Below are 18,466 nucleotides of genomic sequence, written 5' to 3'. Positions count from 1 at the left end.
GTCACATCTGCTTCCACCGCCTCACTTGGCACCACGTTCCAGGCACCTACCACTGTTTAAAAAAAGTACTTGCCTTGTACATCTGCCTTAAACTTTCTTCCTCTCACCTTAAAGCTATTCTATCTAGTATTTGACATTTCCTTCCAAGCAAAAGACTCAAGCCTATCTACCCTATGCTTCTCATAATTTTATACTCTTTGATCAAGTCGCCCCTCACCCTCTGACACTCCAATCCAAGTTTATCCAACCTCTTTTAGCTAATATTCCCTAATCCAGGCAACAGCCTAGTGAAACTCTTCTGCACCCTCTCCAAAGCCTCCACATTCTTCCTGTAATGCAGTGACAAGAACTGCAGTCAATATTCCAATTGTGGCTTAACAAAATGTATTATGCAGCTGTAAAACAATTTACTGATTTTTTTTATGCTCAACACCCTGACCAATGAAGGCAAAAATGCTGTACACTTTCTTTACCACCCTACTTTCATTGCCACTTTCAGGGATCAGTGGACTTGCAGCCCAAGATTCCTCTGTACATCAATGCTCCTACGGGTCCTACCATTTACTACAGATTTTCCTCTTAAATTCCACCTCCAAAAGCACAACACCTTGCATTTACTTTAATTCTTTCATTTAGTTAAATATTCACCCCAACACGACCCATAATTAAACTAATGGAATATGTACTGTATCCAGTCATTAATGAACACCATGAAACATTATTATTATTCCTATCTTGAAAAATGCTTTAAAAAATTATGGGAGAATTTGCATAAAGTTAGATTTTTCATAAGTCACCCAGGGAGCCCTATTTGGTATGCTTTTCTCCAGAAGCTGAGGCATTGAGCAGAAGAGTTGGGACATCATGTTGCAACTGTACAAAAGACTAGTTAAGCTGCATCTGGAGTACTGTGTACAGTTCAGGCTGGCACAGTACAAGGAGGATGTGGTAGCAACGGAGAAAGTGAAAAAGATTCTCCAGGAGGTTAGAACGAAAAAAAAACACTGGAGGAACTCAGTGGGTCAAGCAGTATCTGAGGGGGGGGGGGGGAGGAATTGTCAACATTTTGGGTCGAGACTCTGCATCAGGATTGATGCAGGGTTTCATCCTGAAATGCCAATAATTCCGCTTCCCCCACAGATGCTGCTCAACCCACTAAGTTCCTCCAGCAGTTTGTTTTTTTTGCTCCAGATTCCAGAATCTGCAGTCTCTTGTATCATCTGGATGTTGCCTGGAATGAAAGGCTACAGTTACAAGGAGAAATTCAAGATGCTGAGTTTACTCTCACTGGAACATAGGAGGCTGACCTTAGGACATTTGTAAAATTATTAAGGGCATAGATAGAGTCTTTTTCCCAGCACAGGGGAATCCAGAATTGAGAGGAGTGAAAATTAAAGGACACCCGAGAGTTAAGTTCTTTCCCCCATACAAAGGATGATGGTTATCTGAATGAGCTGCCGGAAGAGGTGGGATGTTGATACCATTACAATGTTTAAGAGGGATCTGGACAAGTACATAGAAAAGGTATGGAGGAATAATGGGTCTAATGCAGGCAAATAGGATTAGCATAGATAGGCATCACGGTCAGCATTGACAATGTGGGCCAAAAATGTGCAGTACAATGCAATAACATTTTCAGGCTATCAAGCTGTTAGGGATGGTCTGCCACTAGTACTGGGTTCTTTTGCTATTCGCAATTATGATTTGGATGAAGATAATGCAATGTTCCTACATTTGCTGATTATGCAAAGCTAGATGGGGAAGTGAACTGGCAGGATGATGCAAATGTCTGCAGAGGAACCTAGATAATTAAGCAAATGGACAAAAATTTGGCAGATTTGGGAAATAAGAAATCTTAATGTTACACAGTTTGGCAGGAAGAATGGAAAAACATTTTTTTTGAAGAGTGAGAAAATTTTAGTTTCTCAGTGTTGGTTCATGTCACAAACAGGTAAACATGCAAGTAGATAGAACAAGCAATTAAGAGTGCAAATGGCATTTAATTTTTAGTGCAAGGTGGTGCTAGGGCATACAAGTAATGAAGTCTTGATGAGACTGTACAGTATTTAGCGAGAGCTCATTTGGTGTAATGCTTGTAGTTTTGGCTTAAAGATATAGTTGTTTTGGAATCTGTGCAATATAGCTTCACTAGATTCTCCCCCGGAATGGGGGGTTTTCCTAGGAAAATAACATATGCAAGATTAGCTTAAACTCTCAGGCGCTTAGAAGAATTGAGGTGCAACTTCACTGAGACGTATGAAATTTGGAGAGGGATTGATGGAGTAGATGCCAAGGTTGTTTCATTTATCTGCATAATCGAGAGCAAGGAACAGAATCTCAGGATGAAGGTCCAGATATGCAGGACTGCAATGAAGAAATTTCAAGGGTTGCAAATCTTTGGAATTCTCTGCCTCAAAGGGCTGTAAATGCTCAGAGTATATTCAAGCTGTGACAGATTTTTTTTTAAAGAGGACTTAGAGGAAACGTGGACTTGAAGATCAGTATCAGTTATGACTTTAAGAGCAGAAAAGATTCAGAAACTGCATGGTGTGTTCCTGCTTCTATTTCATGTGTCCTTCCCAGGATAGAAATGGATACCCAATTAGAGGGATTCAAATATGTAGTACTAAGAAAGATAGGGCTTTAATAAAACAGCACAAAGTGAGGAATTCATAAAGGGCTAATGCATTAACTTTAAAAATGGAAAATGAAGTTATGTTTACCTCAGCTGTCATCTCCTTGGACTGCTCTTCAACCTGCTGGATGACCTCGTATCGAGTGCATCTATAATAGCCTCCAGTGGATGAACTGTGTTTCTTCCATTCTTCCAGACAAATCCAACAAAAATCATATTTGCACTGTGGAGGAATAGAATATTATTTTTTTCTCCTTCTATCCAAGTAAATTTCTCAGTATTTCTACAGGTTTATCATTGAAACAAATAAACATATACTTTATTAAATGCATGGAAACTAAATCTAACCAATACTTGAGTACAAATCAGTAACCTTAAGTACAACTGCTGGGCCATCACTTTTATAGGCTTCAACATGCCACTCCAAAAATGGCTCATTTGGACCAGGGTCTCAAATTTAACATAAGAAATGGGAACAATAGCCATAAAGCCCCATTCAACTTAATTGATCATTGGCTTGAATTCCAGCTTCCTGCTTGATCTTCAAAAGTGTTGATTTTGCAATAGTCCAAAAGTCTATCACAGCCTCATACTTACTTAATGACTCAGCATCTGCAGCTCCCTGGATTAGGTTCACTTTCCTCAAGGGAAGAAATAACAACTGATCTGTCTAATGGGGTGATCCTTTAAATTGAGATTAAGCCCCCTCTGTTCTGAATTCTCCATCAAGGCCATTCAGGGTTGATTCTTTAATTCATTTCTCAAAAACGGGCTGTTGCTGACAAACAACTGCAAAATGCCCTCAAGAAGATGACAGTGAGCCACCTTCTTTAACCACTGGTGATAGCACCCCAGAGTATTGCTGGGCAAGGAGTTCCAGGATTTAGACCCTGTGGAGTCAAACCAACCTTTAGGTGCATTCTGGTAAAACCCAACCAAGCCAAGTTTCAGCAAGCAGATTATTTGCAAGTGCCACTTTGTTGGAAAGAAAAAAAATTGCAATGTAGTACCTTCCATCACTTTGAGACAATTCAATGCTCAACAGCCTGTCATGTAAAACTGCCATTACTGTTGTGGGAAATGCGACAAGCAGTTTGAGCACAACTCCCATAACAGGGTGCATAGTAAATTACATTTAAAACAAAATTCTGCCAAAAGTTAACCCAAACTTGTTACAGGCAAAATATGCCTGTCTACAAAGACGAGATCACAGTCACATATGGACATTTTCTAAATAACCCGAAGTGATGAGAGTTTCCGTTTGACAGTGAAAATTGCAACATACTGACAATGGACAGGGAAAGGTCCAAAAATGATGTAAAGCCAACTTACAGAAGTAAGTAACAATATTGAACCCAAGGAGAAATACAGAATAAAAGCCTCAAAACGCAAAAACAATACTACCAATTTTCTGTTTGGAGTAAAAAGAGACAAAAACCTCTTCTAGCACTGTTGAAATTAATCAGGTTCTCTTATAAACTGAAAAGTAGCACAAAATAAAAGCTGAATGCAGTGCCCAACAGTCATATTAGGAAGAACATTAACATCCAATCACATGAACTATTTCTGATACACAATGTCCAAGTCACACTCTAGTATCTGAAATTAAATATAGCAAAATAATTTTAACAAAATGAATTATAGAAAAGCTATTGGCAGTCACCCATACAAATACACTCAAAATATAGCATTTTTGCTCCATGTACTCAGTGAAAGTCTAAATTGCTTGAAGAACAATTTCACTATATAGTCACTTCAGAATCATACAGCATAGAAACACGCCTTTAGCCTACTACATCCATGAAGTGGCTAACTATACTAATTCCATTTACCAACACTTGAATCCCCACTGCATAGGAGGCTGCGGACGAAGTGTTTGGATACTTATTAAATATTGTGAGAGCACCTGCCTCCACCACCAACTCAAGCAATGCATTCTAGATTCCAACCACCCTCTGGATGAAAAGGTTCTTCCTCAGAACCCCGATAAAAGAGAAAGTAGCATCACAGGTAGACAGTGTGGTGAAGAGGACATTTGGCACGCTGGCCTTCAATCAGGGCACTGAATATAGGAGTCGGGATGTTTTGTTGCAGTTGTACAAAATGTTGGTGAGACTGCACTTGGAGTATTGTGTACAGTTTTGATTGCCCTGTTATAGGAAAGACATTAAACTGTAAAGAGTGCAGAGAAGATTTACGAGGATGCTGTCAGGACTCAAGGGACTGAGTTAGAGGGAGGGGTTGTGCAGGCCTTGGAACGTAGGAGATTGAGGGGTGACCTTAAAGAGATGTATAAAATCCTAAAGGAGTATAGATAGGGTGAATGCACATAGTCCCATTTCCTCAGGGAAGGGGGAACTAAAAATTAGAGGGCATAGTTTTAAGGTAAGAGGTGAAAGATTTAAAAGGGACCCAAGGGGCAACTTCTTCATGCAGAGGGCAATGCATATATGGAATGAGCTGCTAGAGAAAGTGGTTCAGGCAGGTACAATAACAACATTTAAGACACTTGGACAAGTACATGGAAAGGTTTAGAGGGATATGGGCCAAATGGGACTAGCTTGGTGGGCACCATGGTCAGCATGGACAAGTTGGGCCGAAGGGCCTGCTTCCATGCTGTATTACTCTGAGACTCAAACTTACTGCTTACCCGAAAACTATACCTACTAGTTTTAAATACTTCTGCTATGGGAAAATGTTTCCTTAATTTCAACACTCCTCATAATTTTGTATACCTTCTTCAGATCCTCCCTCAGCTTCCTTCACTCCAAGGAAAACAAACCCAATCTATCCAGGCTCTTCTCGTAAGAGACATTTCACGCCAGGCACCATTCTGGTGAATCTCCTCTGCACCTTCTCAGTGCAGTCATGTCCCTACTATAGTGCGGTGATCAGAACTCTACACAGTGCTCCAAGCTGTGGCCTAACCAATGTTTAAGTCATACCATAACCTTCTTGCTCTTATTTTGCACGTCCCAGCTAATGAAGGCCAGCATCCCCTTTGCCTTCTTCACCACCTTTTTGACACGTGCTTGCACCTTCACAGGGAGCCTTGGACTTGTACAGCAAGGTCTCTCCATTCCTCAATACTCCCTACCATTCATTGTATATGTCCTAAGCTTACTGGTCTTCTCAAATTGCATCACTTCGCACTTACCAGAAATAAATTCTTGTAAATTATAAATTCATACAAATTATAATTCACTGTAAATTAAGTTTACAATGCTCACCTTGGCACACTGCATGTGATTGCAGCCTTCATTCTTTTGAATTGGAGATTTACAATTGGCACATGGTTTAGAATTAGATAGCAACCAGAGACAGTTGGCAGCATCTTCAAAAGCTTCATTTACACCAGCAACTAGTACCAAAACAGAATTTGGTTTGAAAAAAAAAGGAATGTCAATAACAATCAATTTTAATTACCAAGTGTAATATATAGTAAATGATGGAAGCTCGAAATAGTGCAGAAAACTCCAGAAACACTCAGTAATCAGGTAGCATCCGTAAAGGAACAGAGTTTGATGACCAAAGGTCATTGAGGAGAAACATTAACTGTTTTCTCTGTGCAGATTCTGTCCAACCCATTGCGCATTTCCAGTATTTTGTTTAACATCAATTCCCATTTCTAATCATGAAGAATTTGATTACATTTTGTGACCTACAATTGTTTTCATTCACTACCGTACAGTGTAGTAGACAGTCTAGTAGAAAGAGTTGCTTCTTAATGTAAATGTACTGAGATAGGGAAATTACACTAAGAGCTCATGAATAATTTGAATCCAATTCATCTGATGCCACTGTTATGTGTTTGCTATGATCTGCTGCACTTGTAACACTGCCAGAAATGCAGGTCAGTCAAATGAAACTCAATGAACATATCTGCCAAAAAGTATACTGGAATTTCAAGATGGGCATAGGACTCTAGAAAATAGAAGTGATGTTGAATTTGTACAAAGTTTTGGATAGACAGCAGTCTCTGGTTTTGATCACTCATTATAAAACAGACGTTAATAAAAACAGAATATACAGGAAACATTCAGCAAATCAGGCAGCATCTATGAGAGAAACAAAGTTTAACATTTACGTTGATAGTTTGTGATCTGCTAAATTTTTGTTCTTTGAGATTTCCCATTCCTGCAATTTTTTTGCATTTCAGGTACAGTGGGAGCATATTACACATTCAAAGAAATGAATTTTAAAGTCTGGGTATCTAGTTATGAGAAGATTTGTGACTTAAGCACTACTTCCATTGAAATAGAGGTTAAGGAGGATGTTTAACTACTTTATGTTCAAAGTTACAAAGTGTTTCAATAGAAGGAATAGAAAAGACTTTCTGCTTTGCTGCGGTTGCAAACAAGGGTAGCTGTCAGTTTAAATTACTACCAAAAGATGGATTGAGTGGGATAGTTTCTTTCTCCACATGGCTATTGTGCACAGACTGCTTTATCTCAAGCCCTGGCAAGAGAGGCTAGATATGGGCTTGGTCTAAATTGCTCCTGTGGAATTAGCAAAAGTGCTATAAACACAGGGATTTGTGGTGCTAAACTAAGGAGATAACTCAAAATACAAGCATCACTCCTTTAGTGTACAAGTGCTATAGGAAACAGAAAGTAAGAGACACAACAGCAGGCAAAGTTTGGGTTCCACTTGTGTTTTTGTGTGTTTTGGTGCTCTTTTTTTTAAAAAAAAAGAAAATCTCCAGAGAGAAAGCAATTATAGCACGATGTAGGTGGCAGCAGCCATGACTGGGAGAAGGCATGGGTAGAGACATGGTATATGTTGCGATGTTCAAATTTCAACAACGCCATTAACTATAAATGCACAACAGGCTGCAAAACAGCAGTCTTACGTTCTTCAGGTTTCATTTCTGTAATTTTATGTAGCCAGTTTTTCCATGTTTGGCAATCACAGGGTTCATGGGCTTCTCCTAGACACTCCCTGTAAAACAAAAAGTTAAGATCCACAATTCATCTGTTTATACAATCATACATATAAAAAAATTCAGAATTATGAACAACTTTGCAATTGAAGTTCAAGTAAGTTGACAGGCTCACAACTTCAAGACAGTTTGCTGCATGATGATTCAATATGAATTTGTTAAATAGGAGCTCATCACATCAATACTTTAGAAGGATTCTGATTTCAATTAGTGCATTTGAAGGAACACTAGGCAGAAAGGCTTTGTGGATAGCATAACAGAAATATTGATAAAAGGACCAACTTGAGTAAATATAAATTGTCTGAGAGATCACTTGCCAACCTCTCCGTCAGATAATTGCAGAAGGTATAGGATTACTGAAATGTAGATAACCAACTGTGTGGAGGGTTTAAGAGTTTTAAAACAGAGCAGCTGAACGTATATTGGCTTGGCATACACAAACAGGATTTATATCATTAAATACAATTTAAAAATAGTTATGGCAGCACTTTGCACATTTTTTACCTTATTACCCTCTAATTGTTTAATAACTTAAAGCTAATAAGCTATACATCCTAGGTGACTGATTATGTAGGTCTGCTAGCTCCAAGCAGCGAGGAAATGGGCATGATGTTCATCTACAAGCTGCTCTCCCTGAATTGAAACTACAGCATCTGCTTGGTGTGATACAATTTAGATTGGGAAAAAGATCAGAAGATGATTTAACTTTATTACCCTCAAGCACTTTTATCAGTATTTTTAAGAATGGCATAAAATTGATTAACCATATTCATTGCACTATTAATCCTGAACATTAAGAATGGAAGAAGCAGGAATTGGCTTATCCCATTTGTGCCCTGGGGCCTGCTCTGCTACTCAATGAGAGAGAAACTATTTCCACCAGCAAAGCAGTCGAGAACTAGTGAACAAAGAATGAAGGCAACTGAAAAAAGAACCACAAAAGTGAAATGAGAATTTTGTTTTTAAAATGAACAGTGAGCATGCTTTGGGATTCATTGGCAGCAGTGGAAGCAGGTCCAATCACATCGCAGACATCAGTACGAAATATTATCTGCATAACTGAGACACATTGAAATGCCAATTTCTGTACACTAACCAACAGAAGAGATGTCCTTTTCCACAATCCACTGCGGGTGCACTAAGCAGAGGAAAGTTCAACTGGTCCATTGTAGAACCTGATCTTTGACAGGTTAGTCTTACCGCCCTCTCACAGCCAGGGGTAGGACACCATTTGATAACTGGATTATTTTCCACAAATGCCTAAAAATAAATAAAGAATGTTAACATACTAAATAGGGATAAGGCAAAAATATTAAATAGCTGAGCAGTGGGCTGCGTTTTTTTATTTCATGGATCCAGCCTAAGTTAATCAAAGTACAGGTGACCTGTGTTTGGCGGGGGGGGGGGGGGGCACGTGGTGGTGGGGGGGGGGTCACGTTCCTAGAAAACAGGCCATTTTGCAATTTTCTGTAACACAAAGCCACATCATTGGTGTATGCATCAAGAAATGAGAGTTGGGGGAAAAAAAATATTTTCTCCCTCCTTCTCCCCCACCACCACACACAGATATCATGAGAGAAAATTTTAGGGTAGATTTGTAAATTCTGCATGGGCAAATTTCCGTAACCTGAGCTGGGGGGGGGGGGGGGGGGGGGGGGCGGGAGGAGAGAAAGTGGGGGGTTGAGGAAGGTTTCCTGTATCCTTGGAATAAGAGAAATTTTCTCAGATTTCAGGATTGCTCTTTCATCTCCCAAACTTGCAATTTAATGCCCACCTCAGACTCAACACAGAAGCAATATTGAGGGAGTGCTGCATTGTTGCTAACTTTAAGAATATACATTATGTTGAAGTCCTGCATGCCTTCACGGGTGGGTGGGAAAGGCAGCTTCAGGGGAGCTTATCCAGTAAGTTACTCGATACCTTTCACAACCAATATGAATGATCCAGTCATTTACCTCAGTGTGGAGTTCTGATATAGAAAGCGGCAATTAAGTTTCTCGATTTGTCAAGAACTTCACTTGCTAGAATCAATTTCTGACTCATTCATAAAAGATAGTTCATAAATTTGTTCCTTCTTTCACATTTTCTTATGTTCTTGAACTTTTGAAACTCATTTAGACACATCTTAGTTTTCTTACAACTACTTCCACAAATTCCATCTATTCTGGTTAATATTTTTATACACACATTCAATGTAACTTCCTATATTGTTCATTTTTTTTTTATTTCTAGCTGTCTCACATCAACAGCTCATGTAGCTAAGTTCTCACCCAAATACCATATACTTGCACACCTGCAAGGGCCAGTAATGTGGATAAAACTAGCAACTCCATGTGATACTTCCTGCTCTAAGGATTGTCCAAGACCAAGATGCATAGCCTTAAGACTATTATTAATTCATTTATGGGACATAGATATTACTTACAATGCAAGCATTTACTGTTTACCAGTAATCATTTTTGAGCAGATAATGTTGAGTCACCTTAAAATGCTAGTTTTTTTGGTGAAGCAGTCTACAGTGTCAGTACTTAAACTGTGCATTAACGAATAAGCAGCAACAATTTCCCAGTCTGAGTAATGAGCGACTGGCTGGGAAAGTTGAAGGTGGTGGTATTCCAGTGCACCTGCTGACTTTGATCTTTCTAAGGGAAGTAGTGGAGGCTTGGGTAACATTGTTGAAAGAGTTTCAAATGAGTGTAGTGGTGAAGGAGTGATCAGTTTTGGGGAATGGATGGAGTCTCCGATCAATCAGGCCACTTTGTCCTGAATGGTGTTGAGCTTCATGAGCACAGGGAAGTGGAAAATATTCCAATCACACAATCCACATGGGTTGAGGTAGGTAACTTGTCACAGGCTACCCTGGTGCATGTTAAGTTTCTGGTCAATGGAATATCAACAGCAAAAAATTCATTAATGGCAAAGCAGTTGAATGTTGAGGCTGAATACTTACTCTTTTGATGATCATAGAAATATAGAAAATAGGGGTAGGGGCCCCCGAGCCTACTCTGCCATTCCATATGATCATATCAGATCATTCAAATTCAGAACTTTGTTCTTGCTTTCTCCCTTTAGCTATTCGAACTATCCAATTTTTAAAATATACTCAATAATCATTGAGTGCGACACAAATGTTATCTGTCAAACAGTCCATAAAAGATCATTGTTTAGCTCTTTCTGCCTGGGGTGCTTTATGTCCAAGGAGTTGTGAATGGAATTGTCTATTCTGCAGTAATTTGAGAACCTCCCCACTCCAGATCACATCATTGAAAGGTGGTCATTAATGAAGCAGCTGAAGATGGCTGCGCCTGAGGAACTCCTGGAATTGAGAGGATTGGTTCCAGTAACCATAATGATCTTCCAGGCACTGGAGTATTTCCCCTCGATGCTCATTGACATTAGTTATATCAGGGTTCTTTGAATCCATAATTTGTCAAATCCTGCCTTGACATCAAGGACAGTCACTCTTACTTCATCTCTGAAATTTAGCTCTTTGGCCCATGCTTGGAAGGAAATCTACCATCCTTACCCCGTCTGGCTGTAGCTTACCCATGTGCTATTGCCTCAGTTCAGGGCCAGCTGGGGACACAAAATAACTGCTAGAATTGTCAATACATCCACATGTCATGAAAGATTAAATTTTAAAAAACTGCACAAGTGTCTTCAGGATATCAGTGAATAGGTTTTGCTTGATGGTTGGAGTTTTGTCATTTCAGAGTATACTATCTGGATGATAATTAACCAAATGAAATTTGTCTGACTTTGAAGAGAACATAACTGTTCACCTTTTTGAGCAATGTCATCCATTCCAAACAGGATACACCCAAAACTCAGACATTCCATCTTAGAAAAACTCAGTTACTTGCTATATGAAAGTACAAATTCAGAACTGTAAATACCTGAATTTTGTTTTTCACTAAATCATTAGAAGGAAAACTACAAATATAGCATTTAACTTTTATAGAAATTAGCTATTTCAGATATTTGGGAGATAGTTACTGTTTTTTCCCCCCCCAAAAGTGGCTACAGATCAGGTGACCACATCAGATATTATGACTTTTGTTCATCAACTATCAAGTAGCCAAAATGATGGTTTCATTGTATGTAATTAATTTTAAAGAAAAAGACAATTAGATTTGTTGATATTGTCATCCAGATCAGTGCTTTCCCAGAGCTTCAACTCTGTCAAGTGCAGGATGAAACAAAGCCAACACAGATTGGTCCTGTGAACTCAAGTTGAGCAATGGTGGATATTTAAAAAAAATGCGGAGTTGCTGCTCTTGATTACCAGACACTACTGCTGGAAATTGCAAGTGTTGACACTGGGAGAGAAGAAAATTTGGCTCAATTGTGGCTTATTTTCACTCCCTCCCTTTTGCCACACTTGGGTTGAATAATTAAATATGTCCAGGCTCAGAAGAAGAACGGACACTTTGTTGAATAGCTGGCATCTCAACACAAGTCAGTACCACCAAGGCAGGAACAAAGAAACCTGGAGAAGGAAAATTAAATTTAAAACTTAGGGTAGCTCTGGTGCTGGTTTCTGTTGCCCTGATGACACTGATAGAATGCTTTAAGACTAAAGAAAAGTCAATTTTCTGTTATTTGTGTGAAGAGATGCAAGAGAAGAAGAAAGTAGTATTTTTCTCTGCAAGCTTATTAAATCAAGCCGTATGGCAAAATCAAAAGCCGAGAAGATTTAAGGTACTGGCCTTGGCTAAATAATTACATTTTATGTAAACATAGGTCAAACTTGTAACATACGAATAGATCAGGTTCCTCCCATTCAGATTGTCAAGGATTGGGAGAAATACTTTAGCAGAGGGCCTGAAGCCCACCTCCAGGACTTGTGTCATTAAGACAGCTAAGAGCATTCTTGAAGGTAATCAAAGCCTGGCAATGAAGTCCTGTTATTTGGAATTTATTTCATATAAATGGAAGACAAAAATCAGTCACTAATAAAGTTTGCGACAATAAAACCAATCATGTGAATCCCAACTAGAGTTGTTATTGTTAGACTAACAACTCTGTTGCAATGAAAATAAGGAAATCATTAACAGTCAGCATTGGCACCAAATCTATTAACTAGGTATTGCTACATTACTCTGGCTATGTACCTGTGCCACCTGTGCCAGACTACCTCAAAAGCTTCAGTGCTTTTCCCTTCACCAACAAGGAACCCTTGGATCTCCTCCCTTAGGTAATCCCTAGTATCAGACTGGCTGCACTGATTTCTGCCCAATTGTCTTGCATCCCTCACTGCCAGAGGAAGTGTTCTTTCAGTATGAGGAAGGGGCAGTGGTTAATAAATCAAGTAGAAAATTCGGGTAAAGATTGGAAAGCTCAGGCACTTATTGAAATGTTATCAATTAGGAACAATAGGGCCTTGATAGCCGTGACCTAATCAGACATAATCACCCTCTGGTGGTGGAATGTGACCAGTTCTTTGTTCTCTGTCCTTCCACCCAACCCATAAACAGAAAAAAGCTGACATCAGATTTGTAAAACTATGGTTATAAACCTTCTTTTAAAAAGTTTGGATGCATTTAAAATATAATTCTTGTCTTTATTGCCTGACAATTTTCCAAATCATCCATTTTCACAAATTTCTTTTTGGCTATCATGTAACCAACAACATTATTACTGAATTAAATAGCCAAGATACATTTTAATGTTGTTAGGCAATTGCCAAGCCTACCTTAATGTCAAACTGCAAATAACGTTTGTCCATCTCTCTGGAAACTAAGTTTTCTATGATATCTACAGGAACTAGTTGAAAACAGTCAAAGGCTGGACAGATTATATTGTGGGCTTCTCCCTCTTGAATCTTGATATTCAAAAACCTGCATAAAGCACAATTACTGTAAATGGGGGAGTGATAATGCTTTCACACTTAATTACTCAAGAGTTCAAATCTGCAAAAACTCAATGGCTTGCATTGGTGCTCATTGCAAGCCATTTATTACACTTACACGTAGAATTCCAATGAAGTTTTGCACTGGAATGTGATCATTGGGAACTAATTTCAGCACAATGTCTCTAGAGAGGATCTGAGACCTGTGTGAATAGGGCAAGCAACTTATCAAATCAGATTGAAGATTCATGAAATACACATTATTACTTGCTTATTTTGACACAGAAGGGGGCCATATAACACATCAGGTCCACACTGGTTCACAGCAGAGCAAAACCAATTGGTCCCATGGTCATACTGAATGGCAGGGCAGACTTGAGGGGCTTGGTGGCTATTCCTGCTTTTATTTTCTTAAGCTCATGGGTCCACGCTGATTTCCAGCAGAGCAATACCATTGATGTCCATTCTCTCTTTATTTCCCTGTACCCCTGCAAGTTCTCTCTCTCACATGGCCATCAACTTCACCCGTAACTCTTTTGCCACTTACCTACACTGAAGAATAATGTATAGTAGCCAATTAACTTCCCAGCATGCTTTTGGAATGCAGGAGCACCCAGTGGAAACCCATGGAGATGTGGGAAGAACATGCAAACTCCACACATTCAATACCCCAGATCAGGTTCTAACCTGGGCTCGTAGTGCTGTGAAGCAGCAGCAGCATTAACGACTGCTCGCCATGCCATCAAACCAGGAAAAGCAAGTTATAATAGAGAATTCAATGTTTCTCAACAAGACTTTTGAGAATAACCTCAATATATACATTGAGCCAAGATGATATTTTTGTGCATGGAATACATCATATTAAGGATAAAACTCAAAACTTTTAAATTACACCAATAACAATAATAGTCATCAATAATACAAAAGTGTTTAATTAAGATCAATTACCAAAAATGTAATTAGCAATGTGTAATTAGGGCAATAAAAATAAAAGTTCAGTAAAAGTGAAGGTTTCAGTTCAGTCCACGGTGCAAGCTGGAAACATTCAGCAGGTCAGGCAGCATATGTGAAAAGTAACTTTGACCAACCTTTTAGTCAGCTACCATCATCTTGTCTGGTGCCAAATTTTGTTTGTCAGAATTCCTAAGAATGTTTTATTACATTCAAGGTGGAATATTAATACACAACCATAGTGTATTAACATTGGAGAAGCCTACATTAATGCCATACAACAATTATTGTCAACAGGGCAAAAGCTATTCTTCTGGATCCCCAACTCCTCCTACAGTGAAAACTTCCTTGAAATAGTCATTTGGAACATTTGCTGTTTCCTGGGAATTCATCCAAACCTGCCTTGGAAATTCCTTTAATGATCCCAGGTAGTTCTTAATGGTCTACAGGCTATAATCCACAACTCTTGTTGATACTATTTCAGCTATCCAACATTTTTTCCCCCAGTGCTTTTGCCTGGTCTGATACAAGTGTTGATTGCCGTTGCCTGGGATCTACAAATATTCCTGAAGCTTTGAGAACTCTTCCTTAATTCTACAAATGTCCCTTGTTAATATTTAGTATGAAGTAGCAACATGAAAAAAAACTTTAACATAAAGTTGGTGTACATATTTAGAACTCCAAAGCATACTTAATGTAGTAACCAAGGTTTAAAGGGGAGGGAATGGTGAAGCACTTGAACTGCTACTTCTGCAGATTGAAATAATAAAATAAATTATACTCACCCTTCCCAGCATCCTCTGCAGAATTCATGACCACAAGGCACATCCACTGGATCTTCAAATACAGAAATGCTGCACATGCAAATCCCACACTAGAAAAATGAGTTTTAATTAAAAGTAAATGTTTAAAAAGAACCTTCAAAAGACACAACCAAGATAAAATTATTTCTCTTCAAATGTTAACCTTAATCCAATTTCTTTATAACTGCTTGACTATTATAAATCACCATTTTGAAATACCAGTGATCGAATTAAAAACCAGAGACCCTAAACTGTTTACATTTTACCAAGGATTTAACTTGAAAATTCGAACTTATGCTAACTATGTAAAAAATGAAGAGCTTGTTCAGACAAACATGTGCTAAATGTAGAAACATGAAGAGTGATCTGAAAATATTTTGTGCTATGAGCTGATGTTTATAATTTAAGCATTTTCCAAACTGCAAACTCTGGCTACTTGCACACTTAATCAATAGTACCTTTACTCCTGCTGTTCTGCTGTGCCACTTTGAGACAAGTGCACTACATGGTAAAATGTCTGACATTACATGCAGACCTTCCCATGTCTTATCACTTCTCATCCTACAATTATTCAGGATATCGGTACTTCAATTCTGGCCTGCTGATCAATCCCAAATTTAACTGCACTATTACCCATTACAGGGAGGGGGTTGCATGCCTAGAAAATGGGCTATATCACGATATTCCATAATGCAAAGCCACATCATCTGCATCAAGAAATGAGAGTTCGAAAAAAAATTTTTTTTGCACACAAATTCCACAGGAGCCAATTTTATTCCATATCTCAAATCTTTGGGTAGTGATTTGTGAATTCTGTAAGGGCAAATTTGCATTACCCCTACAGGAATAATGCAGTGTTTGCCTGTAATGGTGGCCAGGCTTTCAGTTGTTGAGACCATAAGCTCTGGGATTCCCTCCATACATATCTGCCCTTCTCTCTCACTCTATTGCTCTTCTCTCCATTAAACTACTTCTTAAAAAACTGCTATTTGATGCATCTTTAATTATTTGTTGCTGGAACACAATGAATGTTTGATAATCTTAACAAGCATCTTGGGACATTTTACTACATTAAACACGCTACACAAATGAGAGTACTATTCTCCCGAGCAATGCCACCAGCTAGTCACTAAATTTAAATTCAAGATTTTACACCACAAATTATATTTGGATAGTTTCATGAGGGGGAAAAAAAAGTTAGTGGATCATGTGTAGAAATGCAAATTCTGCCTGTTATCTTTTACCCAACACAGCTCATCAGTATCTGGAACACATCAACTCAAAGTGGTTTGGAATCTTCATCTTATCATTATTAATCTTTATGGCTCGGTAGCCTAACGCTTGTATAATTAATAAAGAACTAGCAGGATAACTTGAGAATTTTATAGAAAATATGTTCGATTTAAATTAAAAGCAATGGCATTCATTCAAGGTGAAACTAAAGCATAAATGGACAAACTGGTGATATTACAAACATCATGAAGATGTGGCAGTCTTGCATGCCTTATAGATAGTCTAACTAGTTTTAGAGGCATTTGAATAATTAGGATAAATCTTACACACCACAGGTGCATCTTCATCGGTTGGAGATAAGCTGAGATCATCAGGAGAGGTGACAGAAGAACGGGTGGTGCGAGGAGTTCGAGGCGAGGGGAGAGTGTCCCATGCATTATAGCCACTGGGAGGTGGAATTGGCATCTGAATACCCGAACGTTGGCAACAGTCTTCAGGGTTTAACATCCAAGCTTCAAGTAATTTTTCTCGATCCCAGTCTAGGAAAACAGATTAAACACACCAGATTATTGCACTTAAGTTGGTTGCTGCTCCTCTGGTATTAAACTGCCTTTGAAAAGCAAAAAACTGTAGGAGAAATCTGAAATAAAAACAAAATGCAGGAAATACTTCACTAATTAGGTAGTAGCTGTGGAGAAAGAAAAACAGGCCACTGTGCCAGTCTCTCGTCTGCATTGTTTCAAACATTCTCCTTGCTCTGCTGACCCTCCTCCTTTCCTGCAACTTAAAACACGTTTCATTTCTAACATTACCTAACTCTGATGAAAGGTTTGACATGAATTGTTAATTTTTCCTGTGCCTCAACTACATTGTCCTTTGCTGAGACTCCAGCACCTTCCTTGATTAAGGCTGTTGTAAAACACTTATTTAGTACCTTAGCCATGCACTGCGTCCATAAGTGGATTTCCTTTTCGCTCTCCGATTGAAACCACCTCTCCTCTTCACAACTCTCCATTCACATGCCTATAGAATACTTCGGGATTTCTTTTTGTTTGCTGCCAATTTTTTTCCCTCTCATACTCCCTATTACTTTTTATATTTACTTCCTCTCTAAATGTTATTGTCCCCTCTACCAAAGGAAGGTAGAAGGTTCACTCTATTGAATCTATTCATGTTATATCTCCCTTGTTTATTTCTAGAGAAGAAAATCCCAGTCTAGGCAGCCTCTTCTCAACTTTAATTCTCAGCTTGTGATATCATGGTCAGTCTTGCATGCTATCATGCACGGTTGCATAGCGTAGCGGTTAGCGCGACGCTATTACAGTGCCAGTGATAGGGGTTCGATTCCTGTTGCTGTCTGTAAGGAGTTTGTACATTCTCCAGTGTGTGTGGGTTTCCTTCAGGTGCTCCAGTTTCCTCCCACGTTTCAAAAAGACGTACGGGTAAGTTAAATTGGGTTTAAAATGGGCGGTGCAGACTCGTATTATATCCTTTCTGTAAAATGATGACCTAGAAGGTTTACAAAACACTTCAGCTGTGACTGAACTTGTTTTATACATTTTGAGCATAACCAAATACTTACATGAGGATATAAGTATAAAAATAATTACAAGAGGCATAAAGTAGATAGTCAGATTCTTTTACCCCATGATAGAATTATCAAAAACATGAGGGCATAGGTTTAAGGAGTGAGGATGAAGTTTAAAAGGGGACTTGAGGGGAAGGTTTTGTATTACACAGTGGCTGATATCTGGAAATAACTGCCAAAGATGGTGGAATCAGATACAATCCCACTGCTACTCCTCCTACCTAGTTTTAGTTTTTTCTCCCCCTTTTGTCTTTCTTTGAAAAGAAGCCGAGTAACATCCCCACTCGCCACAAACAAATTAAAAATTATCTTGAATGACTTTTGAGAATTCTGCATCTTTATGTCCTTCACTACAATAAGAGTTAGTTTTAGGACAGTGAAAACTCCTATTACTGCCCTGTTATATCTGCACTTCAGAAAACTGGTCTACATTTCTACCGACAGGACATTAACCATCTTGACT

At 38.7% G+C, this 18,466-nt stretch overlaps 1 protein-coding gene across 1 annotated transcript in view; it reads right to left on the bottom strand.

Moving 5' to 3' along the window:
- Positions 1–18,466, bottom strand: part of LOC127570164 (ankyrin repeat and IBR domain-containing protein 1-like) — a 65,392-nt gene that overhangs the window by 17,956 nt on the left and 28,970 nt on the right. Inside the window, 7 exon segments of the mRNA XM_052015412.1 lie at positions 2,724–2,858; positions 5,866–5,996; positions 7,488–7,576; positions 8,674–8,837; positions 13,273–13,417; positions 15,165–15,253; positions 16,746–16,954. Of these exon segments, the coding sequence (XP_051871372.1) occupies positions 2,724–2,858; positions 5,866–5,996; positions 7,488–7,576; positions 8,674–8,837; positions 13,273–13,417; positions 15,165–15,253; positions 16,746–16,954 (962 nt within the window).

This window comes from Pristis pectinata, chromosome 5 (assembly GCF_009764475.1).
Source record: "Pristis pectinata isolate sPriPec2 chromosome 5, sPriPec2.1.pri, whole genome shotgun sequence".
Classification (NCBI taxonomy): domain Eukaryota; kingdom Metazoa; phylum Chordata; class Chondrichthyes; order Rhinopristiformes; family Pristidae; genus Pristis; species Pristis pectinata.
Note: the sequence above shows the minus strand (reverse complement) of the source record. Positions and strands in the feature narration are given on the sequence as shown.